Source organism: Pleurodeles waltl, chromosome 2_1 (assembly GCF_031143425.1).
Source record: "Pleurodeles waltl isolate 20211129_DDA chromosome 2_1, aPleWal1.hap1.20221129, whole genome shotgun sequence".
Taxonomy (NCBI): domain Eukaryota; kingdom Metazoa; phylum Chordata; class Amphibia; order Caudata; family Salamandridae; genus Pleurodeles; species Pleurodeles waltl.
The window spans coordinates 579442777-579469212 of NC_090438.1; the positions used below are offsets into that span (position 1 = coordinate 579442777).

At 41.8% G+C, this 26436-nt stretch overlaps 1 protein-coding gene across 1 annotated transcript in view; it reads left to right on the top strand.

Moving 5' to 3' along the window:
* The window catches only part of AVL9 (AVL9 cell migration associated), a 384424-nt gene that overhangs the window by 152433 nt on the left and 205555 nt on the right, over window positions 1-26436 (top strand). The window contains exon 2 of the mRNA XM_069215405.1: window positions 13236-13356. Within this exon, the coding sequence (XP_069071506.1) occupies window positions 13236-13356 (121 nt within the window). The remainder of the gene's footprint in view (window positions 1-13235; window positions 13357-26436) is intronic.

Sequence of the window (26436 nt, forward strand, 5' to 3'; positions counted from 1 at the left end):
TCCATTCCCAGTGGGCGGGAGCAGACTTTCCATCTTTTTCCCTGCCCACTGTCAAGCGGGCAGGGAAACAGATGAAACATTGCTCCTGCACGCAGGGAGCATCATTCTTTTGCAGCTTCCTGTGTGGGGGAGCAATGCTGGCTCCTTCTGGAGGCAGGAAGCTGGCAGGGATCTGGGGGGCATTCAGGCTCACCCCACAGCCCCAAATAGCGCATGCTTGGTTCCCTGGGTTGAGCCAGGGCACCCAGCATGAAGTGGCTGAACCGCAGGTGTTGGGGTCCCGGGGCCGCAATCAGCCCTAGGAAGGGGGGAGGGTTGGGGTGCGCATGCCCCTCATCCCCTTTGTACTAATTAGCTGGGCCGTGGGAGATTGGGGGCAGCACACCCCCACTCCCATTTTACTCATTTTCCGTGGGAAGGGGTCCCTGGAGCTAAAATTGGCCCAGTTAGGAGGCCATGCGGCCTCCCTCCACCTTGCACTAATTGGCCAGGCCCCAGGAAATGAGGTCTCCATGGCCAAAATTGTCTAAGAAAGGGTTGGGTGTCTATAGGGGGGTTGGCTGCGGGCTGTGTGCAGCAGTGATTGGATTAACATATGATAATTCAATATTACTTAATGTTAAAAAAAATAATAAAAAAAACTAGAAATTCACTGAAAAAAACAAGTTACAAGAGTGTTATAGTTAGGAAATAGAATTTAAAAAACCTTACAAATTCACACAAAAAAAAACGAAGGTTACAGGGACATTATAGTTAGGTTCAGACTTCACACGCACAAAACCATAGAAATTCAACAGTTATACTTATCTCAAGAAACTATAACTTGTGCCTTAAGGTAACCATAATTCACACCCTCACCATGAACATAAATATATGTTTATTTACTGAAAAAAACAGTTACTTTAGGGCACGAGTTATAGTTTCTGCATATATATATGTGTGTGTATTTACTAAAAAAACAAAGGTTACAGGGGATTTATAGTTAGGCTCACATTTTAAACGTACAAAACCATAGAAATTCGCCTTCTATAGTTAGTTATCGCAAGTAACTATAACTTGTGCCCTAAGATAAATATAACACACACACCCCCGCCATGCACAGTTTTTTCGTCATAAATTTTACTGCAAATATTACATTGATATCATCAATGATGTTATCAAAGATGTCATGAGTGCCATAATTTGTGGAGTAATTAGGACTGCATGGCGAGAGCACAAGTTATAGTTACCTTAGGGCACGATTTATAGTTACTTGAGATAACTCTAACCATAGCAGGTGAATTTCTGTGCTTTTGTACATTTAAAATGTGAGCCTAACTATAACGTCTCTGTAACCTTTGTTGTTTTCAGTGAACTTCTAGTTTTTTTTTTTTTAACGTATAGTAATTTTCATTACTATATGTTAATCCATGAACCGACGCAGACGGCCTTCACCCATGTGCCACGGCGGTTGGCCAACTTCCAGGGCCGACGAGGGTGGAACGCAAGGCTCTCTGCATTCTTTACCAGGCTTTCTGTTACCAAGGAATGGTGTGCCATCTGTTGAAGCTACCCTGCTTTCAATGCAATGCCACCTCTGCTAAACTTGCGAATTTATTTTTAGCTTGTGCTGGGACATTTGCGTATCACTGTTACCTTTAGGTTAGATTTGTAGTATACAAATACTACATACATAGATTCATTCATAAGTACATGCAAGGCACTAAAACCCCGCCCCCCGAACATTCTAGGACTGGAGTTATCCTGCGTTTGAATATTTGGGTGCATCTACCACTTTCGAGGGGACCATGCAGTGTTCGGCAACAGTTGCAACAAAAAAAGTTATTTTTCTGCCAGTCTCAGGAGCAAGACTCTGAAACAGTGCCCCTCTTAGTTTAGGAAGTGCAGGTGTTTCTTGCCTACTCCAAAAGCTTGTAAAACATCCGTCTTTTGTATCAATAACCAGTTTGTGCTTCTGTGGAAAGTGTTCTAGTTGTGTTGTTGTACGTTTAGCACCAGGAGAGCTTCTGGGATGATCGTTGCGCTCTCTGAGACAATGTATGTGTTATAAGCTAACAAAACATATTGCCTGGTGCCTGTTTTCCCCGTTAATGAAAGCTTTCCTAACGTTAATACACACTTCCATCTTTATTGACCATTGAAATAGACCCTTGATTAGATGAAATGAGCCCAAAAAGCAAAATATTATTTCTGTGTAAACATGTAAAGCTTATATTTACCTACTTAGGCGTTACTCGGTAGTCAAGGGGTGTGTTTCCTGTCCGACAATGCTTCCTTTGCAGTTGATGATTGCATATGCCTATTTTGCATATTATTTGTTCTTGGAGTGTCACTGTTTGCACATTAGCAATAGACTTTGTAACAGCTGTACTACAGAGCCTCAGCTCTCTTAGGTAATGCCTTCAATGATGTTCAAGTTCAATTATCCAGTGACTTCATCTGAACATTCGTGCGTTTGCAGCTGATCTCCTGCGGATTGTCTACGATTTTTATCAAAACTGACATACTTGCCCGAGTGACCACACACTTCCACACGCCTGAGTCAGAGACCGAGCTGCAATGTAAACGTTTACAAAGTCATACACAGGATTATCGAAAGATGTTGTGATAGTCTTTTTTTTGTTTTTTTTGGGACAGGTAGTCTTCTGCATGGCTATGTAGGTCATGGTTTCCTGCCCTATGTGACTCTCCTGGCAGATCGCTGGAAAGTTGCTGTAGGTTTTCTTGATCTTTACCTCATTTACATGTCAATCACGTGTCCACTGAGTGTCTTTCTTTTTGCATAGATTGAGACTCTAGTGCAGGCTTCTTCTCCAATGAGTAGCTTGTGAGCTGCTGGTGGCCCTCCAGCTACTTGTAGCAGTCCAGCCTAATAACTGAAAAGTGCGTATTCAAGATGAAAATGTGTGCATTTTCAGAACTCATAAGCTATTAGTAAAAATGGTAGAATTTCCAGTAGGAACACTGCAGCAATGGCTGTTATGTAATACCCAGACAAAAGGTATTTCAAATAGGCAAAATACTTTTTTTTTACATTACCGCTGGCAACCCTGCCTTATGCACTGATGCGATTACTGCTGGTAAACTTGCGTAGGGTGGTCACTAATGTACTATGGTCTGATATGGTAACTATTATAACAGTAATAATATTAGTAGCTGTAGATGATTTGCAGTGAAACGTAAGTAGCACTTATTACCGAAAAGGTTGGAGACCCCGTCTTTAGTGCTTGGCTCTGATGCTGAGGAGACATGCAAAGTGCACTCCTCTTTTACAGAGAGTGGCTACTGCTATCTCTACCCAGGCTGCTGTATACTGACAGTGGTGGCAGCATTAAACTATACTCTGCTACCTGTACCTTTGTGCGCTTTGGACGGCTTTGCCTGCCAGCTCCCTCCTGGTAAAGTCTTTGCAGTCTCCCTTACTTAGGTTCATTTTGCCTCTATAATGTCTGGGAAGTTGTTGCCACTGCTCAAACGGTCTTGAGAAGTTTCCTGAAGGTAAGGAGGTCTTTGGTCTGATGCTGGTGGGTGGGAAGAGTGTTCCACGTCTTGGCGGCGGGTGCGAGAATGATCTGCCGCCGTTTGTAGTTCTGCAGACGCGTGGAACGGTTAGAGCTGCGCATATTTGACTATATAATGCGTTTATCACTGGGATGCTGCCCTTTCTGTACCTAATGCACCATGGTGCTACTTTCATCTTATGTATTTGGGGGATGGTATTTTAATTCCTGTGTAAGCCTCCCCCGGTGCATAGCCCTAGTCCCTTTCTATGTTAAATGCGTCCAGGAGTTCCTTCTCTCCTTGTATCAGTATTAATTTGTCACACACTCTACCACAATCCTTTTTCTCTTCTCCACTTTCTCTTTCTCTTTTCTCTTCTTCACTTTCTCTTCCCCCCCTTTTTTCCTTTCTTCCCCTTTTTCCCTTTTCTGACCTTACTCTGCACATTTGCCTTTGTCTCTTTCTCTAATATATTCCTTACCATATTACATGAAATGTACTGGCTAAGGGGAATGTGTGTATAATTTGTCATCCCCTGGGTAGTGGTGGGCAGGTGGGTGCAAATATAGCAATCTGAAACATTTACCAGTTCCTGATACAATGTAACCATTTGTACAAATGCATTATCACGGTAAGTGTCCCCATCTTTGTCCCATTTTACTCCTTCCCTGTTGCGAGGGCGAGGTTGGCGGAGCGGAGATGCCGGGTCAGGTTGTAGAAGGAGAGCTGTCTGTTGAGGTATTCTGGTCTGGTGTTGTGCAGTGCTTTGTGAGTGTGGGTGAGGAGTTTGAAGGTGATTCTCTTGTTGACTGGGAGCCAGTGCAGGTCTCTCAGATGGCCTGTGATGTGGCAGTGGCGGAGGATGTCCAGGATGAGGTGTGCGGAGGCATTCTGGATGTGTTGCAGCCTCATCTTGAGTTTTGCCGTGGTTCCTGTGTAGGGGGCATTGCCATAGTCCAGTTTGCTGCTTACGAGGGCTTGGGTGACTGTGTCTCTGTAACCGATAACCTGTGGAAGGAATTTAATAGTCTGATGGAATTAGCCGCGCTTCAGCTCATCAGACAGCATTCCAGCGGAGAACGAGCTATCTGTGAAGCTTCTGGAGGTGGATGGAGCGTGCAAGCAGAAAGCGACACCAGGAAACTGCTCAAGATAAGGACATTTGCTGCACTTAACATGGAAGGAGACAGGGGAAGCTCCATATTGCTGTTGAAGGTGAAACTGCTTCACACCTGACCACTCCCCTGTGCTGTGGGTGCTTCCAGTTACCATCTGTACGAAGAGGGAAGAGTGCTCTGTTGAATAACTTACCATTTGAATCCTTGTCCCCCACCCCAAGAATTGCATAGTCTCCAGCTTAGTCCTTGCTTGCCCTGCATTAGTAGTAGCACCGTTTTTGTGAGTGACGCTTTTAGAAACTATAGACATCTGGTACAAGAAGCAACAGTGGTGCTCTTAATGGTTGCAGCTAAATCATTTGATTTATTGGAGCGTCTTACTAATGGCAGTTATATAACAATAGAATTCAGACCTAAGAATCTATCATGGACATGCCTGTTTTACAAGAAGAGATTGACAAGATTAAAAGTCTATGACGTGCTGTCGGGATAGTTTGAACTAAGCACTGAAACCAGACTGGGTTGCCCTCTCTCTCCTACGCTTTTTGCATTGGCCCTCAAATTGTTGGCTTGTTCAGTTATAGGTGAGATCTGCATTAGGGAGGCACATGAGAGGCGAGAGTATCCTTATGTGATAATTATATTATTTTATTTACAGTGGACCCTGAACTGACCACATAATAATTGACACAGATCCGCCAGATATAGTGCAGATACTCCGAGTTTAGTTTTAATTAGGATTAATCTATTATGGAACCCCTGATGCAATAGTTACCTAATCCTCAATTAAACTCCATGTAAGATATCGCATATTAGCTTTCAGTACTTAGCTATCCATGTAACCTGTGACCTAAAATAATTCCTAAATAAAATTCATTAGACAATCTTATAAAACTTCAACAATGGAGTGCATTGCTTTAAGAAGTCCCTTTGATGATGGTTAGGGCAACGCTGTACAAAATGGTAATTCTTTCCAAATTCCTGTATAGCCTACAAAATAATCCTTATGTGATTTCTGACAGTTGTTTTTTTTTCTCCAGAAAGTAGACGGGATCTCAGAGTGCTGTTAAGGGCTAGAAAAGACTAGGATTTCACCCAGATCTCTTAACATGGTGGGGTGAGGGGCTGGGGGTTCTCTATGATGGATGAATAGGACTGTCCAATATACGCAAATATTACTGGGTAGCTAAACTAACTGTTATCAATGAATGGGCCTTTCCTAGTCCGGAAGAATGATTCCTTCGACTAGGCAGGCATGTGATGGATACACAAGGGTATTTAGTGTACTTACATTGAAGTACTAGAGCAGAAAACCTCCCTGATCCCACAGCAGTAATAAAGGTTAGCGCATGGTAACCTTAGAATTTGGCTAGGAAAAGGTTTTTACGAACAACACACCATTAGTTGTAGGAAGATACTCAAAAGAAGTACAGCAACTAGAGGGGTTTGCCAAATAGGATCCACAAGGCATTTCAGCTCTGGGTGATGCATTTAAGCAAGCTGAAATTATTTGAGGAATTCCAAACTGAACTCGACCTCGCTAACACACAGTTTGATGTTTAAAATGCTAAAAGAGAGTGACAGACTTCAGAGAGAAGCTATATGATGCATCCTGGAAATTGAAATAAAGTGCAATGTTGTCATGAAGTCCTACACTTTTTTTGCTTAAAATCTTTATTTACTCCTTGGCACGAAACACAACTTCCCCGTGTAGCTTTTGCTTGGAAATCTGTACAAATTAGATAAAGGATGAACCTGCTTTTACGACATGATGGCGTTCCATCTTCATTCTCCTCAGATTTACAGTGCCTGCAACCTCTCTAGGGCTGGTTTCTTTCAGTTACTGGTTACATGTGAGGGAGCATAATTTCAGTGGCATGTGTGAGACTTCATATGTTCAGTGGCATGTGCAGCTGGTAGTATAGGCTATGAGAGGGCTTCACGTTCTCATGTATCATTCAGCAAATATCTTTTTGATCAACAGTACAACAAAGATGTTTGTAATAAAATAGGATTAGAACTCCTCCACAGATTGGCAACTGTTGCTGTTGGTGAAACATTTGTATTTGGTACTTGGCTGCTTTTAAAAAAATGAGCATCATCTGGTGCACTGTACCAGTGTCTCAGAAGCAGGACATTACTCTTGAGTGTTCACAGGGGTGGCAAGCTGATTTTTCATATCAATCTAGCCAGCAACTATCCCTGTCTAATCTTAGGAAGAATAAAATCCAAGGCTTGCTGTAAATATTGCTTTCCTCTTACTTCATTTCAAATTAAAATAAAAGATTCTGACATGAGAAAAGCATGTCGGTGCACAGTTTAAGTACCGTTAGTGTTTACATAATAATCCTCCCACCAAGTGGCTCCAATTCCTGGCTTGGTACATCCGAAGGAAACTTGCTCACAAACATATTTCTGGTTGGGCTGTAGGTAATACACACACTACAAACAACGCCTATCATGTACTAATTTAAGTTGCCTTCACTTCAGGAAGCACCTCATTCACATTCCTTCTTTCCTTGCTCTGAGGGACTTCTTGCACCTTCTTAGTTCACCATGAATTCTCTTACACGCTACTTCCATTTTTCTTAGTTACACAATCTAAAGACGAGCACATTTTAGTGTGTTTTGAGCAAATGGTACTTATGACCTTTTTCATGTTTTAGGGAAGGATACTTGTTCTGGTGGTTAATTGTGGAACCAGCGGTTATAATCATGGCCTACATATTTGAGCAAATTGTGTACTCCACAGTATATCCCATTGTCTCTGCCTCATTTCCATTTCTGACAAAAAACTGGAGCACTTCGAAAGAGATTAACTGCCATTTTTAAGCACCATCTAAAACCTTGGATCTGTTCTCTTTCAAATGTACCACTATAAAAAACCTTTGTAACTTTTACTGGTATCCTTAATGTGTGAGAGAAACTAATGATGTTCTCACCTCAGTATAAATAGGTTGTTTACTGCGCCTACAGCGTTCGTCTTGTTCTCTGTTCACGGGGCCAATCAAAATCCCAAAGCAATTCAAAGATATCCCAGTGGACCTTCTCTTAATAGCAGCACATCTGTTTATTTCATTTGCAGTGTCTCCTGTGGGGCACTCAGGTACCATGCATACCTGTGCAACAGCTCCATGCTTCTATCGATAACATGTGTGCTTCCAGGACATCGACGTGCTGTGGCTAAAACTTGTCTGCTTCAATAGTTTCTTTACTCAACGGCCAAAACCTTGCGAAGTATGAGAATGTTGACTCTTTTTACCTCCTCCCCGAGTTATGATATCGGGCTCTCAATCTTAAAGAAGTGTAGATAGTACGTCAGAGGTACTAAAATGCAATTTTGCATTTCCTAAATAGCGACTTCATAGAAATCGCTATTTAGGAAATGCAAAATGCCATGTAATAGATACTGATTTCCTAATAGCGCGTCCTACAAAATAGAAATCGCTAGTAGGAAATGGGCCAGTTTTGCGTTACCCAAATAGCAGTTTCTTAAAAGGAAATTTGCTTTTTCGGAAATGCAAAACCAAGGATGACCATGGAAAAAAGGCCCCCTGAATTGCACCCTAAAACTAGTGGTGCACATGTAGAACACACATATGCCCAAGGGGCATGTATGTGCTCCATTGCAAATTAAAAAAAAAAGCATTTTGGGGTGCTTTTTTTAAAATGCGCGTGGTTACTATCAACTTGAAGTCTGTGGTAGTTGCATTTCCTAAAAACTCAATTCGCATTTAGGAAATGCTTTGTACATCTGAATAGGAATTCCAAATAGGTATTCTCTATTTGTGATTTCCTATTCAGAGGATCGCAAATTGCAATTTCTACTTCTGTAAAGTGCTTTGTACATCAGAGAAGACCATTTTGCATTTCTTAACGGCCTGAAATAGCGATTCGGACCATTAAGAAATACAAACTGGCTTTGTACATCTGGCCTATTGTCCCTTTTCTTGCACGTCAACATTACATTTAGAAGGGGGTCTCTGTTGATCTCAATATTTCAACTGATGCTAAAATACCAACCTTTTTCCTACACAAATTTCACCATATAGCAAGCACCTTGTGGAATGTGTGCAGAGAAACTACATTGCAACTTTTGTATTCAGAACAAAAGAAAAAATGTGGTATTACCGTCTTATTGCTCATTCCAAAGGTGTGGAACTCAGAATAGGGAGGCAGGTACCACACCTGGTCATCTTTACACTCCACTATATAACCAGTATTTGGCTATATCAATATTACTTCTCACAAAAACAAACCACTAATTATGAGCGCCTGTGTGTCAATAGATATCAGAATAAAAATGTATTTCCTGCTGTTCGCTTAAAAATCGCAACTATGCAGCCCACAGCAATCTAATTTGTATGACAATATTTTATTAGTTTTTCCGCAGTTGATACACCAGACTTGTATATAAATGATCAGGTATAAAAGGTAAGTGACTAGCGGAGCCTACGGTATGATATGAAATTTCAAGGTAGTAGAAATGAGCATAGAAGCTAGTATAAAATCCACCCCTCCCCAAGTCCAGCCAATGGTTGACCCCATAATCCCATTAGTAGCCTCCCTGTCCCCTGTGGCCCCATCAGCCTTGGCCTTCGTAAGTTCATCCTCCAAGGAGTGGCATGGATTCTCAGTTCTTTGAAGGAAAAAGCCCCGGTTTTGACATCATGCAACCCATATTTTGTAGAGTTTAAGAGGGTAACCCCTGGCCCTTTATATGAAAATTACCAAGCCCCTGTTCCCACTGTTCCAGGGACGGACAATCATTATCTTTTCATGCCCTGACAATATCCCTTTTATCTAACACCAGACCCAGCCACAGTTGGGCAGGTCTATATCTGTCACCGTCTATCTTGTCTGTGGTGTGAAGGAGGACAAACTTAGGGTCCCAAAGCAGTACCCAACCCAGTGCTCTTTCCAAGCACACCAACCTCCCTTCCCAAAAAGGGGCCAGTCTCACACATGCCCAGGTTGCATAGAGAAAGACTCCCCTGTCAGATAGGCAGCACAGGCAAGCTGGTGTGGCCACCGTCCCCCTTTTCCACAATCTCTCCACAGTGTAATAAACCCTTTCAGGTGATTCCGCTGTATTAGGTGGGAATGCAAAGCAATCACCGTCTCGTGGGTAGAGGCGCAAACCTCCCTCCATTCATCATGAAATGCACTGTGCAGAGAGACAGAGTCCAGTGGATCCCCAAAGGTTTGCAGAGGGAAAAATAGATAAGTCTAATGCTCTATTTCTGGTAGTGTGGGCGAGAAGTTAGGCTTATCAAGGAGTCGTGTTAAGCATTTGTTGTGCTCACAGTCAATAAATGAGACGCACACTCAAAGAATAAATCTGAGTTCAAATTAGAAAGTTAACATTTGCTTTTATATATGCTTTAAACCAAAGAGCTTCGTTATATGGTAAGCAGTTTTTAAAATAAAAATACTTTTCAGCTTCAAAATCAACACAGTGAAATTTTCAGAGACTTTAATGTTAACGTATGGGAGGAAAAGAAGAATGCAGTTTTGCAGGTAAGTACTCAACTTACAAATCCAGTCTTCGTGGTTTCAGGTCAAGCAAGGTTCAAATCAGTACCAAGAGTGTACCCACAGCAGCACAGGGGCAGCCAGGTGCAGAGGTCAAATTCGTAGACGGGTACCCAATGTTAACAAATGGAGACTGTCGTGAATGAAGATGCGCTGCTCATGGGTAAGTAAAGCAGTATCAGGGGTCATTCTCCTGGGGTTGAGGTAAGTACACGGGTGGCCACGAGGTAGCACCAAACTTACACCCTCAGCGGCACAGGGGCGGCCGGGTTCAGAGTGCCAACACAGCTTTGTGTGCCTAATGTTAACCAATGGAGACATGGGGTGACCAAAGATGAGCTGCATATAGTTTAGTGAAGCAGTGTCAGGGGTTAATCTCCTGAAGCTGAGGCAAGCACCGCGGGGTGGGGGGCGAAGGGGACACAAGGCAGCACCAAACTTACTCCCTCAGCGGCACAGCCCGGGTGCAGAGTGCCAACACAGCATCAGACGCCCAATGCAAGTCAATAGGGGAGATCAGTTTAGAAAAAGACTGCAAGCTCGGGCCAGGAGGCTGAATGAAGAAAACCCACAGCTGCCCAGGTAAGTCTGGATGCTGAAGGACTCTGGGGACACCGTTGGTCCAGCTCCCCAGGGTCCAGGCCCTCCGGATGCAGGGGTGTCCTTTGAAGTTGGAAAACTGCTCACTGGGCAGTCGCGGTCATTGGGAGTCTTTGGATTGAGGCTGCAGGCTTAGAGGCACAGTCCGGCAGGGGTCACTCCATGGTTGACTCTGGCTCAGAATTGCTGGGGAACCTTCACAGTACAGGTGGGCCACTCGGGCTGTGGGCTTGGGTGCAGAGGTTGGTCTGGGTGTGGGTTTGCGGTTTCTCAGGGCAGAGTTCTTTTTCTTTAAAGTTGGTTTCTTCCTGAGCAAGTCTGCTGTTCTCGGGAGATCTTGGTCTTTATTGAAGGCAGGCAGTTCTCTCAAGGCTTTGGAGGTCGCTGAGCTGCAGGACAGGTCGTCGTTTGGTGCAGAATCGTGGAGGGCTGCAGACAGGCCGGGAGGGCCGGGGCCAAATCATTTGGTGCTTGCAGTCTTCTCTGCTGGTGCAATCATGTAGTGTCTGGCTTTTCTTAGTTCATTAGGAATCTGAGTTCTAGGGTTCAGGGGTGCCGCCTAAATACTGAATTTAGGGGTGTTGTAGGAGTGCCAGGTTTCCAATGGACTACTCACCTGTAGGGTGAATACACCCTTCTTATGACCACTTTCTTTGCGAAGTCGGCATAGACCTAACCCTATTGGCCTAATTCCTTCCACACAAGATGGAGGAATTTGAAAGGTGGTGTCCACTTCAGCTCATCCACTGTAGGGGCGAGACTAGCATGAAGTGGGCACTCTTCCTAATCTGCCTAATTTTCCTGTCACCAAAAGTGGGGTCAGGAACTGGGGGTCGGCTTTCTTTACCAGTTGGAGAGGCATGGGTCGCATTCCAAAGGCTGCAAGGCCTTTCAAGCTTCTCTGCTCTGGAATGTCCATTCTGCCTGGACGAGGTGTTATCACCTCTGCCCAGAGCAGGACTTTGTTCTGAGCCCTAGAGAGCATTGGCTCTCACCTCAGGGGGCCAGAACACTAAGGTGCCTGCACTGGTTTGCACTAGTCAGTGACCACACAAGGGGTTGGTAGGTTTTCAGGGGGCACCTCTAAAGTACCCTCTGTGTGCATGTATTAATAAATCCATCACTGAATTCAGTGAGGTTTTTTTAAATATGAGATGTTTGATACCAAACATCCCTAACTTCAGTGAAGCCATCATGTAGTTGGGGAACTCATAATGACCAGTGTCTGGCACATCTACTTAAAATGGCTTCACTGGTCACTTGATATGTCCGAGAACCGACAAAGAGATAACAAGGGCATAACTGCTCAGGCAGATGTGCCCACACATGTAATATAACACACCCTACCCTAGGCCTGTAAGGCCTTCCCGGGCGGTGACTTACATATATTGCATGCAGTGTTAGGGGACATGGCACAGAGGCTGTAGGCCATGCTGTGTTTTCATTTTATCTCTGCTCCAAGACTCCCAGTCTGCAATGGCAGCACTGTGTGCAGTTGGTGAGAGGGTCCTTGAGGGCGCACAATCTGTGCTGCAGCCCTCAGGGGCCTTCTTTAGTGCCCATGCCCTAGGTACCAAGGGTTCCATTTTTTAGGGACTTACAGTGACAACTAAAGAGTTTGCCAATTGGAATAACGACTGTGCAGTTGTGGGAAAAAGAGCTCTAGCACTGGGGACCTGTTTAGCAGGTACCCAGTGCACTTTCAGTTGAAAATGCACCAGAAACCAGGCTAAAAGTGGGGGGGTAACCATGTCAAAGGAGGCACTTTCCAACAGTCAGTAAGTTGCCCCAAGTCACCCACCCAGGCTTCTCGCAGCCTGTCAAATGAGTCTGGCCTGGTATTTTGGCCTCTAAGGGATTACATTCCAGTATGTCTGTGGGCCCTTTGATGTTCTTAGTGAGGGCATGTGATAGTTGCAGATATCTGAACACATCAGTTCATTGCATCCAGAAGCAGCATCAAATGCTTTCATGTTTTTGTTGCTTTATGTTTTATAAAGTTAGCATATATAAGAACACCGTCTTCAAGTAAAGTCAAAATATAATCATTCAAGACAATCTTTAGTGCACAACTTGTGATTGTATGGAAACTATCACTGCTGAAAGTGTGGTGAGCAAAAGAGACGCAAATTAAATTGTAAAGTTTGCACTTTTTGTAGGGGACCAAATGTTGAGCAGTCCACTAATGTCATGATCTGAATATTGCTTGGTCCTTGCTTTTGTTACAGATATTTACAGTTCAGTGGGCCCTAGTAAAACACCAGCCAATATAAACACCTGTCAGAAGCACTGTGATAAAATGGAGGTGTGATCAGTATTTTAACCTCACCATAAGCATTTATTTAGCTGAGCATTAGGCAATGTGTTTTACTGCATAATGCTGAGTCTTGTTTTGCTTCACCGCATGATAAGGTTGTGCTTAACTTTGTCACTTGCCATGTCTTTAACATATCCTCAATTTTTGTACCTTTGCTTTTTCAGGTGGAATTTTCCTATCCTCCTATAATCCCAGAGGAGGGACATGATAGCCACAGCTTACCAGAGGAATGGAAGTACTTGCCTTTCCTTGCACTGCCAGATGGAGCTCACAACTACCAAGAAGGTACTATGTACATTGCAAGCAAATCTGAGTAACGCAAAGACTGTTTCACAATGAGTGGCCTCACAATCATCATGTTCTTTTTGGGAGCACATTTTTAAATTGCCTTGTAAATAGTAAATCCTTTGTGTTAAATCTTGACTTCATGCAATCACCACAGCACATCTGTAATGGATCATGCTTAGTTGTCTTTTTTTTTTTGAGAGGATAAATTAACAAGGAGTGTTCCAGACTTCTGCAGCAAAGAATACTGAAGTATGGCTCAATAAAAAACTGTACTTTGGTTACCAAACCACTGTGGTGGTCAAAACACCAGCTTCTGGCTTATCATGATGTGAAGGCTTCTCATTCTGCTTCAACTAAGTCACTGCATTGAACTGACCATGGCCTTGCTGTTGCTGCTATACAAACACTGTAATATTGATTGTAGAGGCTAGCTCTCTGAATGGAATCTCTGACCCCTTCAGGGGAACACACTTTAAAAACGAAACCTGGCCAACCTGTACAAATCTATTCACTTACCAACTTGAGCATCCCTTCCTTGGCATCTTCATTGGTCCAGAGTTCTTCAGACAATTACCTTTCCTGCCGTCCTTCATACAAGTGACCAAGTCAATACCACTGTCATCATATTCAACATTTTCAGAGTTAGAAGCATACAACACTTCAAAGAAATACTCCTGTAATTTGGAGAAAAATGTGGCCATCCAAAAAACTCAGCCCACCCCAGTGGCCAGGATGTGAAGCCCCTCACTTCACCTTGCAGTAGCACTTACCAGAAAGCACCCCTTTTGAATATCTCAAGCCTGCCTGTGTAAAAATGCATTGATACTCTAGGGGCTGAGATATGAAAGGCTAAATAAGGATGCCTGTTGGGGCTGTGGGAATAAGTGAGAAGTAGCCGGTGCTCCGTGGGCTGAGGGATACTGCTTATCCTACATTCTTCTTGCCCATCAAGATGGAAGGGAGACTGAGTATAAACCAAGTCAGTGCATGGCAGAATATATTTGTTTATGTAGGGTGTTGTGTATGGGGGCCTTGGTAAGCCAGAGTGCCTATCCTGCATGGTCTCCCCAGTGAACTCCCGCTCACATAAGACCAAAGGTATAGGTGTTGTGCAGGTCACAATTCCTTTCCTGTTAGCTTCCTATGTGGAAGGATGGGGTTGTGGGTTGTAGGGCCTGGGTGTCATGTCCCAATTCTGTTATGTTATATTATTAATTAAATGGTAGACAGACTTTGTATCATTAACAGGTGTACTCCAGAATTTGTTTCTGAATGTTCAGGAATGCTCTTTGTATCTCAGTGTAGGAAACTGGGTTACTGCTGGAAGGGGCTGAAACCCTCTTCAAGCAGGAACCTCAATTCTGGTCATGATGAAATGCAAGCAACAGCAAATTAACCTGTGATCAACCCTCTGGTAGCTTGGCACAAAAGCAGTCAAGCTTAACTTAGAGATAATGTATTAAGTATTTATGCAGCACTCAAACAGTAATAAAGTAAAAACACAAAACAGGAAAAATCCCACAAAAATTTAGAAAAATTTAGTAAAATGAATTAAATTATTTGACACCAAAACAACAAAAATCCAATCAGTAGAGCTGAAAATATGCAATTTTAAAGGTTTAGGTGAAAATAGTGCATAACAGCACAAAGCGCCAACTATGGTCATCTGGTTGCACCAGACTGGGATAAAGTCACAAGTTCAGGATGATGGTGATGGAGTATGGGCTGATACATAGACCAAGTTGGTATGGCTGAGTAATGTACCTTAAATCCTGGTTGCGGAGTGTAGCAACGGTGGTTCCGAAGATCTGCAATGGCTGTGATGTGGGATGTGCCAGGGCAGGTGAGGCACTGCGAAAAGCAGTTTCAGGTTTGCAGCGCTTTGCGTCTGTTCTGTTACAGACCACAGCTGGGCTGACAGAGCACCTTTAGCCCCACTTCCAAGCGTCCAGGACCGGAGGGGCACCACGTGGCAGGTTAGGGCTCCCATCAGAGAGAGTTGAGATATAGGGGTCCGTATGCCTGGTGCTTTTTCTGCCCCTGAGGCTCTGAACATGAGGCCAGTGTACGAGCCCTAAAAAATCACACCTGAGATCTTGGTTTCAAGATGCAGGTCCAGTCCTTCTCATTCAGGCAGCAGGGCAGTGGAGCAGCAGAAGGCAGTCCTTCTTCTGAGTCTTCCACAGGTTCAGAAGTGTACTGAAGAGTTGGGTCGGAGGGTCCAGTATTCATACCGCGTGCCCACTTTGAAGCGGGAGAAGTTCCCATAGTCCTCCCCCACAGAGATGTCTGGAATTTCCTGCCTCCCTTGCCCTGTCCACAGCTTGTCTAGGTACACAAACAACTAGCGTGAAACCCTTTGTTAGTGTGCTAATGCAGTCTTTGTGATGTGCAAGCATGGTAGATGACAGCTCTGCCCACCTATCAAATCAGAGATGGCCCACCTTCCCAACATTGTTTTCCCCTTTGTCTCACTGTCTGGGCGTAATACACAAAGAATAACTGCAAGCTACACCTAATCATGTGACCCAGGCACCAAATGGTTGGGACAAAAAATGGCAACTTTCTGAAAGCATCATTTTCAGAATTGTGACTTAAATTCCAACTTTATCACTAAAGAGGATTTTAAATTAGGCTGTTTAGGGCCTACCCTATGAATGACTTACATGTATTAAAATGGAAGGTTTAGGCATGGCAACAATTTTATTTTGCTGGCCGAAATGACAGTGTAAAAGTGTACACACAGGCTGTGATGGCAAGTCTGAAGAGACATGTTTAAACGGTTTACTTAAGTGTGTTACACAATAAGTGCTACAGGCCCACTAGCAGCATTTAATTTCCCAGCCCTGGGCATATGGTATACCACTTTACTCTGGACTTACAAGTACATTCAATATGCTACTTATATATAAGCCAATTTTACCATGTTTAAAGGAGAGAGTGCACGCATGTTAGCACTGGTTAGCAGTGGTCAAATGCACAGAGCCTTAAAAGCCACCAAAACTGGTTTCAGGAAACAGGAGGATGGAGACAAAAAGTTTTGGGATGACCCTGCAGAGAGGGCCTAGTCCAACATAGGTTCCGGGTGTCATGTTCCAATTCTGTTAGGTAGTATTATGAATTAATGGTAGACAGACTTGTATCGTTAACTCTTGTACTCCAGAATTTGTTTCTGAATGTGTGGCAAAATTCAGGAATGCTCATTGGGCTTCTGGTAGGTAGGGATGATTTCACTTGGGTACTGGACCCAATTCTAGCCAGGTCTGTAATTTGAAGGGCTTTAAATCTCTCGGAATTGATGAATGAGTTATATTTACTGTATCTCTGAAGAGAATAGAATGAGTCATACAAAATATGTGTTCTTTGGGATAAGTAGGTTTCACTGAAGAGTAAGAAATGTAATGGTTTCTTACTTTTAGACTACTCTCTGAGACCAATTCTATTTGTCGTGCAGTATCAGTCCATTTTATCCATTTATAGCTATCCCTGCCAGGAGAATGATAGGACAGATGCAGAATGACAGAACAGATGCTGAAAGACACGTTTCAGAGCTGCTCAAGTAAGGGTCTTTGTGATTACTTTGGCGATGAACGAGGACATGATTTCAGGGAAAGAGGTAATTTGTGTGAGTTTTTGCAGGAATGTTATAGTTGGAGGTCGACAACGCTTTAGCAGATAGGCTCATAAGACTAGAATGTCAGATTTAAGGATTACAACAAGTGATTTACAAATGGTGATTGGGGCAAGAAGCAAATACCACACTTACTACAGGTTTTCTTAAAGTAAAACTAAAGTTCTTGTCCTGTTTTTAGGTGCCTGAGTAAATGCTGAAATCACCCTTCTCCCCTATTTAGAACAGCAAAAGCTTATTCATATTGAACAATAATTTCAAAGCCACTCCACACCTCTCACAATGCTAGTACCTCACCCTTCTGAAAATAACTCAAACCATTTTTTTACAGTTTCATTTCTGTTTTGTTTTCTCTCAATGCACATCGGTCCCAGCATTATTAACTATACATTTCTTTTATTATATTCATAAATATGTTCATATAGTTGCTTGTAGCCCACAGTAACGATTAACCCAATAAACAATTAGAGTAACCATTCTAACCTTTCACTTAACTTACATTCTGTGAAGCCTTGCTTATTGTTTAAAAACAATAAGTGAGAAGTAGTGATATCAATTTCAATGAAGCTTTCTTTCTTATTTTAAAACATTGACTGGAAAGGCAATTCAAAACCTTACAAAAAAAACAAGAATATATATTCGAACAAGCTGGATTATCATTTTCTAATGATAGCGGCATTAATAAATATGCATTTATATTTGAAACGTACATTTGAATAAATGAACATATATAATTCAAAAAGGGGGAAACCTATAAAAGATAATATGATTGTTAAAACAGACCCCCATGATGGACATTGATAAGATGACTGTTTTCTTTGATGAAGTCAACCTTGCAGGACTCACCAGTGAGGAGAGGATGGTACTGGATACCCTCTGACAGAACATGAGATCAGTCGAGCAATGGAGCTTTACTGAAGGCAAGCAATATGCAGAACAATGACAGCCTCCCTGATGATTTTTATCAAGTCATTACACTTCAGCTGTTGCCTGTAGACTGGAAGCAATAAATATTGTTCTTCTCAACTCTTCACCACATTACTTCCACCCTCCCCCCCCCCCCCAAAAAAAATAATATTCCTTCTGTTTGTTCCAGAGATCTCAAACTATAACTCACTTAGATACAAAGGTTTTGAGTAAAGTGCTGGCAACTAGAATTCATAAGTTGATCTCTAACTTAGTTAGGTTAATTAATTGAGTTTAATCCCCTTAAAAGACCTGGATAACACACTTCCATGTTTAGGGTGATGCTTATGAGTTGAAGATGATATTGTAGTGACGTCTCTTTATGTAGAGAAAGCATTTGCGCTCATTAAGTGGTAGTGCCTGTTCCAGACATTACAGGCTATGAATTGTCCTCCAAAGAGATTGGGACTGATTTGGCTTTTACATGAAAAACTGACATCCCATCACAGATAGGGAAAATTATCTCTATGACTTGGTCAAGTTAGAGGGACAAGAAAAGGGGGTCAACTTCTCCCTAGTTTTTTGCCCTTTTATCAGAGCTGCTTGCCTGTATTCTTAGAAATCCATGGTCTGCAGTGTATAAAAATTGCAGGCAATCAACATACATGTAATTACATGAGATGTAAGTATACATTAGACTTGCAAATTTACCGCTGTTGCAGTCGTAACCAGTTATTTTCTGGTATCATGTGCCAGTATTTTTGCATGACAACATGCTATATTATTATGTTATGTTAGAAGATAATTCTTGAGGACAGGTTTCATTCCTAGTAGTGTCCTCTTCATGCGAAAAATACAAAAGCCCACGCTCCTTACAAAACAGATAAATGTGAGCAGGAATGTTTTAACGGATTGTTGGAAGGCAAGGTCTGTTGATCTCCAGTAGATTGGAAGAGCATTTCACTTTTGCTGCTATAACAGAGAAAGGACAGCTTCTCAAGGGCTTAACTTTTAAAAGGATTGGAAGATTGAGTGAGACAATGCTCAATGGCCTTCCATTGCTTTTACAGATTTAAGCATTTACATTTTAATGTGGTACCAAAATTCGGAGCAACCCAAAGCACAGTACACAGTGCCTTAAGTTTTATTCCGTCTCTAACAGGTTATTGTATGTTAGAATATCCTGTGAAGATGTATTGCCTCAAATAAATGTTCTCCCTTAAATATAATTTACAGAAGTATTGCACCATTGGGTGTAGATTTTCTATTGTTAACTAAAATGTGGTACTATTTTTGTAGATGTATATTAGGGCAAAATATTTATGTTGGCTGATAGTCTAACAATGAAATTGTGGTAACACATCCTAGTAGGGAGCCAGCGTGATGTTCAGAAAGCTGTGCTCATGGGACTGGGATGCCACAGTCTGCAAAGTATCCCAGTTGCAACATTTTGAAGGTGTTGCAAGTTGTGCTGTAGATGGTGGGGTGGACCCTTTCTGGCTTGTTTCCTATGGTACGGCTCATACATTTTAGTATTCTGTTGATGGTGTGGAGGTGGGTGAAACTAGGAAGTAGTAGCTGGGCATCCAGGGTGAACCATTGGTTCTGTTGTTCAGTTACCAGAAAAGGCAAGTGTCAAGTTCCAGAGCCAAACCTTGATCCAACTGGATGTAGCACAATGCACTACCATTATTTCAGTCTTTATGGGGTTGAGTTAGAGCCAGTACTAGCGGTTGAAGCTATCTGGTGAATTTAAGTTCATTGTTAAGAAAGATAGACAAGTGTTTAAGTAAAAACTAGTTGTAATCAGCAAAATTGAATACCTGAAGCCCAAACAACCGAACTAAAGGTAGTAGGTAAGCATTACAGAATCATGGAGACACAGCGGACCCTGGGGTAGCACTCGCAATTCATCAATAAGTAGTTATTAAAGGAGGAACCTTTGATGGTAAAAAAGATAGAGCCTTTAAACACAGATAAGCACAAGAGACACATTTTTCTCTGGTGAGCTTTTATTATCATTTCTACTTTCTTGTTCTCCCATAAAGTCAGTCTTCAGGAATTTGACTGTCATATTTAAGTCACAAGGTTCATGATACTGTCCAAAACAGCGAAACCGGTCTAAGAAGGCCAATTTCCAACAGCAGAAATTGGGACGCAGTGTCCCTTACAGTTCATAGACCGTTATATAGCATTTTTTTCTCCATTTTACTGCAGGCTAAAAGACAAAGGGCCTGATTTAGATATTGGCAGATGAGTTACTCCCTGAGAATGGTAATGGATAACCTGTCTGCCGAAATCTAAACCCCGTAGGATATAATGGGATTTAGATTTCGGTGGACGGGATCTCTGTCACCGTTGTAACGGAGTGACCCCACTGCCAATATCTAAATCAGGCCCAAAGTGTGTGCATCAGTAAGTATCCTTCTGCTTCCTGGTTTCCCTCCTTATACTCATCCCCCTTTTATCCCAAAGTCTTAGTTTACTTTTTTCTTTTGTTAGGGTGGTTTCCCTCTGTCTCCAAGCCAGTTTTCCAATTTGCCTGCAGAGCAAAAGAGAGAGAGTGCTCATCAGTGAGCATCCTCATGTTTCCTGGCTTCCCTTCTGTCTGTCCTCTCTCCTCTGGTTTCGTAGGTATTTGTATGGGATAGCTCCTTCTGATTGAATATTGCTGGTCAGAGATTGGTGGCTATAAAGTGTGGAGGATGAATATTTCTGCCTATCCGCATGGCCTATTGGTCAATGAGAAGGGCAGGGGCTGCCAAACTCCTACTGTTATTTAAGGTGTCCCTGACTCCTTTCTTATCTGTGCTCTCACTATGGTGGAGTAATAGTCCTCTGCATTGCTACCATGAACTTGCCTCTTCTGGGGTTCTGGATGGCTTCATCCTCATCCAAAAGAAACTGCCTTACCTTCCATGAGAGCTAAACTAATTTAACTCACTTTCGGCAGTGTCTGTGAATGACTGTGCTATCTCTTGTTTCTGCACTCACGGTAGAAATGATAGTGGCTGAATAGAAATATAATAATTCTTCACCACAGTCCCTTTCCAGCAGTAGGGGTTGCCTAATATCTATAAAATTTAGCCCCCTTTTGTTGTTCTTATTCCAAAATATTACAATTGGCCAGTAGCCGAACTGCACATGTAACCAGAAAACCTAGGTTCCAATCATGGTTTCCCACATAACTAAATTGTGGGATCCTAGGCATATCACATTACTTCAGTGTGCCTCATTTTAAATTATTTTTAGATCTGGAAGCACCTTGAAGGAATTCAATTGAGGGTGTGCGCTGTACTGTATGAAAGCCCCACATGTGTATGGTTTGCTGGACATTAGTGTTGCCCCACATATAAAATTAGCCAATTGCACAGGGCACATGACAAGCTGAGATCTCTTAGTTCACTTATGGTGGGAGTTCATGTTTAGAAGCCATTACTTTTAACATATTTCAATACAGTGCAGTACTCTAAGGTACTACGGTAAAAACAAATGTTTAAGAAAAAATATTTTCAATCTCAAAGAAGTTTTGAAACATTTTTACCTGATGTTTGGTGTGGTATTTTCGTGCAAAATCTTTTGATGGCTCGGCTCAAGTTTTGGTGCTTAGAGCCAAGCACACAGAGTAGAAGTGGATCATTCAAATGGTTTCAGAGTCTGAAATCATTGCATGTAAGTTCAAAGAGTGGTTCAGTGGTTGTGGTTGTGAGCGAGGAGCACAGTGCATCTATTCATAACATTGCCATAGACAAAAGGACATTTTCCCAATCTCAAATCGAGAACACCACATCACAGCAGTAGGAATTTTGGCACATCACCACTGAACTGCATATCATGCATTGCTCTAACCAAACTAACACCTTCCATCAAGTAGTGAAATCCTCTCTCTCATTATCGTAGCTCAAAAATGAAAAAATCTAGGATGACATAAGAACCAAAGCCTTGATCTGCTTCAACAGTTACTGGGCCCCTCTCTCTACGAATATCACTTGCAGTTAATATATTACTTCTCAGACACTCCACAGTTTTTAAGAATTTCATTTTTTAAATCCGTGATGCTGCTATAATCCAGCAAACTCTCTGGAGCCTCAGGAGAGCCTCTTCTACAGCCTCGAAGGAATATGTGTTCCCCCAGCAACTGAAAGTGCCTTTATTAAAGGCATTAAACATTTAGCTTTTAACAGGCACAATGGTTTCTTCACTTAAAAAAGCACAGACGAATCCCGGCTAAAAATGCCCAGGCTGAACCCCCTCACCCTCAAAAAACACTTGTGTGTTGTTTATCAACTGCTACAGACAGAGGGCACAATAATCATCTACACTCTTCTGCAGGTCTGTTTCTGTCCAAGCCCTAGAACTGAAGCCGTTATGACGATTCTTATGAACTAAGGCAGCAGCCAAATTGGATCACTGTTGGTACACTGGTTAGATAGAAACAATTAATGCAATGAGCTATCCAGTATTAGTGAACACTCTTCAGGACCCATTGCTCCAGGGCATAGCCTGGAGGTCCATCATCACATTCCTGGAGGAAAGATCTTCTTTAGTTATCCTTTCTCCTTTAATAACCGCTTAAAGATGAATTGCGGGCACCACCTCAGGGTCCGCTATGTCTCCTTGACTCTGTAATGCTTCTCTACTACCTTTAGTACGGTCTTTTGGGTTTCAGATATTCAATTATGCTGATTGAAAATGTTTCTACCTAAATATTTGTCTCACTTTCCTATTAATGAACTTAAATTCACCAAATGGCTTCAACCTCTAGTACTGGCTCTTACTCAACCCCATAAAGACTGAAATAATGGTAGCTCAGTATGCTACATCACATTGCATCAAAGTTTGGTTCTGGAACTTGACGCTTGCCTTTTCTTGTAACTGCACAAAGGAACCAATGGCTCACCTTGAAAGCCCAGCTACTACTTCCTAGATTAATCCGCATCCACACCATCAAGAGAATATTGAAATGTATGAGCCACACCATAGTAATCAAGCCAGAAAGGGTCCACCCCACCATCTACAGCACAACTTGCAACACCTTAGACAGGTACTGGAATCCTTGTTAAACCTACTGAATGTTTGGGGAACAATACAGATTTGGGATGTCTCCATTTAAACAATATAACAGTTTTCGACAAACTTGTGTGTATTTAATTTTCTGTACAAAAGGGGTTCTTCAAAGAGCTAGAGAAACTATTGAATGATGAATCAAAAATGCCTCAAAAAAGCCTCTAACAAGTTAGTCATTCCTACCGATTAACAGTGAGATTGATGAAATACTTGGTGATATGCTGCCTCTCAGTATAAAAAGAGGGATCATGGCCACCCCATAGTTTTAAATAGCCTATACACAAACCACACATTTACAGCATAACATTATTGCTTCTTGTTATTCATATGAGTACAACACCTAGATCAATCCACTACATCAGTTTATGTTCATAAATGGCACATTGCCGCTTGCATGTGTTTGTTATATTTAAGAGGTCCATTCCTCAGATCCCATTTTTTAGAGTAAATTAGTTCATATCTTCCAATAATTTATCAAAATATATAATCAATCTTAGACAAACCGATATTAACAATACACGCATTAAACAAATCATATAGGCATTCATTACTATTTAGGCCTCCAGGTTGTTTTTGACTATGCTTTGATTTGTCTATTTTGACTGGGTACAATGATGGCTCACTTGGTGAAAAGAGACAGATTATCGAGGTTTGAGATTAAATTCAAAGATAGCATAGCTTCATGCCTAAATTCTGCAGTATGTAAGCGTGATGAAGACTGCCAGAAAATGGTCCAATTTTTCTAATGCCGCTCAACTTCATTCTCTTCGATCAACTGTGATGAATTGGGGAGGTTGAAGAGGAAGGATTTTGACTGCATACTGGGATATTGTATTGATTGTAGATTTAGCTGCTCGATGCAAGAGAGACTATACCAAAATTATCAGGATCTAAAGGAATGTTTATGCCTGCTACTAAAACGTAAGGGAATGTCTTGTGTATATATGTATGTATAAGTTAATTACGGCTATTTGAAAAATTGTTTTTATCCTTCAACACAAGATGAATGTGCACATCAGACCATGTAAATATTGGTGCTTCTATGCACCTATGGGTATTTATATAGAGTTTACTCCAGCCACTAAAACATTTCCAAGTGTTTTTTTGTTTGTGTGTGTGTGTGAAATCTCAGTTTTGTTATTAAAAAAAGGAGAAAAAAACTCAATTTCAACATGTCCCATTCCTCCTCTCTCTGACTCATGCCAAGCCATTTTGGCTACTATGAACCCTAAAACATCCTACTCAAACTTCCCCCTTCTTTTTTGTTTAGTGATGTGACCCAACTAACAGACACACATGACCACTACTTACGAAAACAACTTGTTACGTCCCCTTTCATATCCACTTCCATCATTAAATCCCTACTCTAAACTCGACTAAACACACAAATCAACAGCACAAACCTAAAACAACTAATACGCAATGGGGAAAAAACGCATTACTAATCTACGAACTATTAAACTCTAATCTTGGGTTACGAAGTAGCGAGCTACTCACCACAGAGTGCTTCAATACCTCGTCAGTGGTAGTAAGTGCTATATAAATACAATTTACAATTACAGTATAAGAGTTATCAGGTTCACACAGACCCTGAATCCAGGGATCTAAGCGATCAAGAGGGGAATTCGGATCAAAGTTAAAACATTAAGTATTGTATTTGGGTAAGGAGGGCACGTTGTTTATTGCCTGCGGTTGGAAGACTTTCCAACTGAAAGGGTGAGGGAAGTCTGATTCAGTGTACATTTGTACAGAGACTCGTTAATTTAAGATCTGTGTCTACTTCCTGTTTGTTTCCTTAGATCCATAGAATTACAGAGAATGTAGTTGTTTCAGTGTTGTATTTTATGGAAAGAGATATTTTTTTAAATAAAACTTGCTGCTAATGTCAATTTAACAGTGTAATAGTTTCCTCCATATGTAGTACAGCAGTTTCCTTGTGGATACTTGAAAAAGGTAGATCTATGCCAGGCAGATTAGGTAAATTTATCAAAGAAGCCCAAGAGTAACCGAGCCTTCCTACCTCTGTCCTACCCAGAAACTGGCTGTCCTAGAACATTAGTAGCATAATCCTGAGTAGAAGTAAGCCCCATTTTACAAATGCCACCGAGATTCTGCACAAGATTCAACACGTGTCCATACATCTGGCAGCCCATCTCTTTACGTTTGTATTCTCTGTTTGTGGAGCATTAGTAGTTATCACTTGAACTATGCAATATTTCTAGTGATTTGGATAAGGAAGTCCAAATAGGGTCAAACTAGCCATAAATGAGGACATTGAGGCATTGTACCATTTGCCTTCCCACTTAAATAGTACATTCAAACATTGGGTTTCCAATTGAAAACTTACTGTTTGATATGTGTCTTGTTCCTATCCTTTACTCAGTCCACCTGGTTAAATAGATGTGCAGGAATACCCACCCAGATGAGGATCCAATTTTCACTGAATGTGCCACATGCTGGCACAGCACATGGCATGCTGTTAGGTGACACAAGTCGCCTAATGGCGTGCCACGTGTATATATTGAATATTATCTGAGTGGAGACATCCATTTTTATTTTGAAGGCCAAAAGATTATCTGGAAAAATTTTATCAACCATATTTGTGGGGTTTGTGAAAAGGGGGACCATTCCCTGGCCAAAGCTCAAGAGCAACCTTCTTTTGCCCTGTAAGGCCAGTTCTTGCTTCAGTTCTTTCATGTAGACAATGACATGCTTGGGGTTGCTGTGCCAGAGGTACCCTTCAGAGAAAGGACACTGCCTCAAATAGTAGGTCCAGACCATACAGTTGGGCGGAGATTGAAATTTTGGTTTTAAACTGTAATTGGTATGTGGTCACTCTTGGCGCCACAGTTCTGCAGACAGAACAAGGTTAAAATTAGTTGTGAAGTACCAGATGTTAATCCATTACTTTTTTCTAAAATAACTATATATGTGTAATAGATCAGAGGGGTGCAGAATGGTTGCTGAAGGGTAAATACTGCAAGTGGATTAAACATACTGACTTTCACCTTCTTAAAGATACCTTAAGATGCGGATATTAGATGATGCAGCACGTTTTGCAATAAATGTACATGTGCTCTGCATCAGGACTTCACCTAATTTCTTTGGAGGTAACAGCAAAGTAGGAAAAGGGCGTTGGTAGATGCTTCTCTTTCAGTCTCTTACAGGCCTTGGAAGGTTTTTCCAAGTATAAGGGTAAACGTTATGATTGCTGTTGAAGATGTTATGTCTGTAGATTAGGTCCCACACTGAAGGTTTTAGGTTACATTGCAATGTAACTTTGGCCCCTCTGCCTTGACTGTCATATCACTGTCCAATCACATTACCTCCTAGGATTAAAAAAGTAAGTGACTACTTGGAAGTATCCTAGTTTAAGAAACCTAAGTGATTGGACCTTGAACAGGTATTCCTTGTGGGAAGATGAAGAATGTTTGAATCCCATCTGAATATGTAGCTACTGGTTATGTTGAATT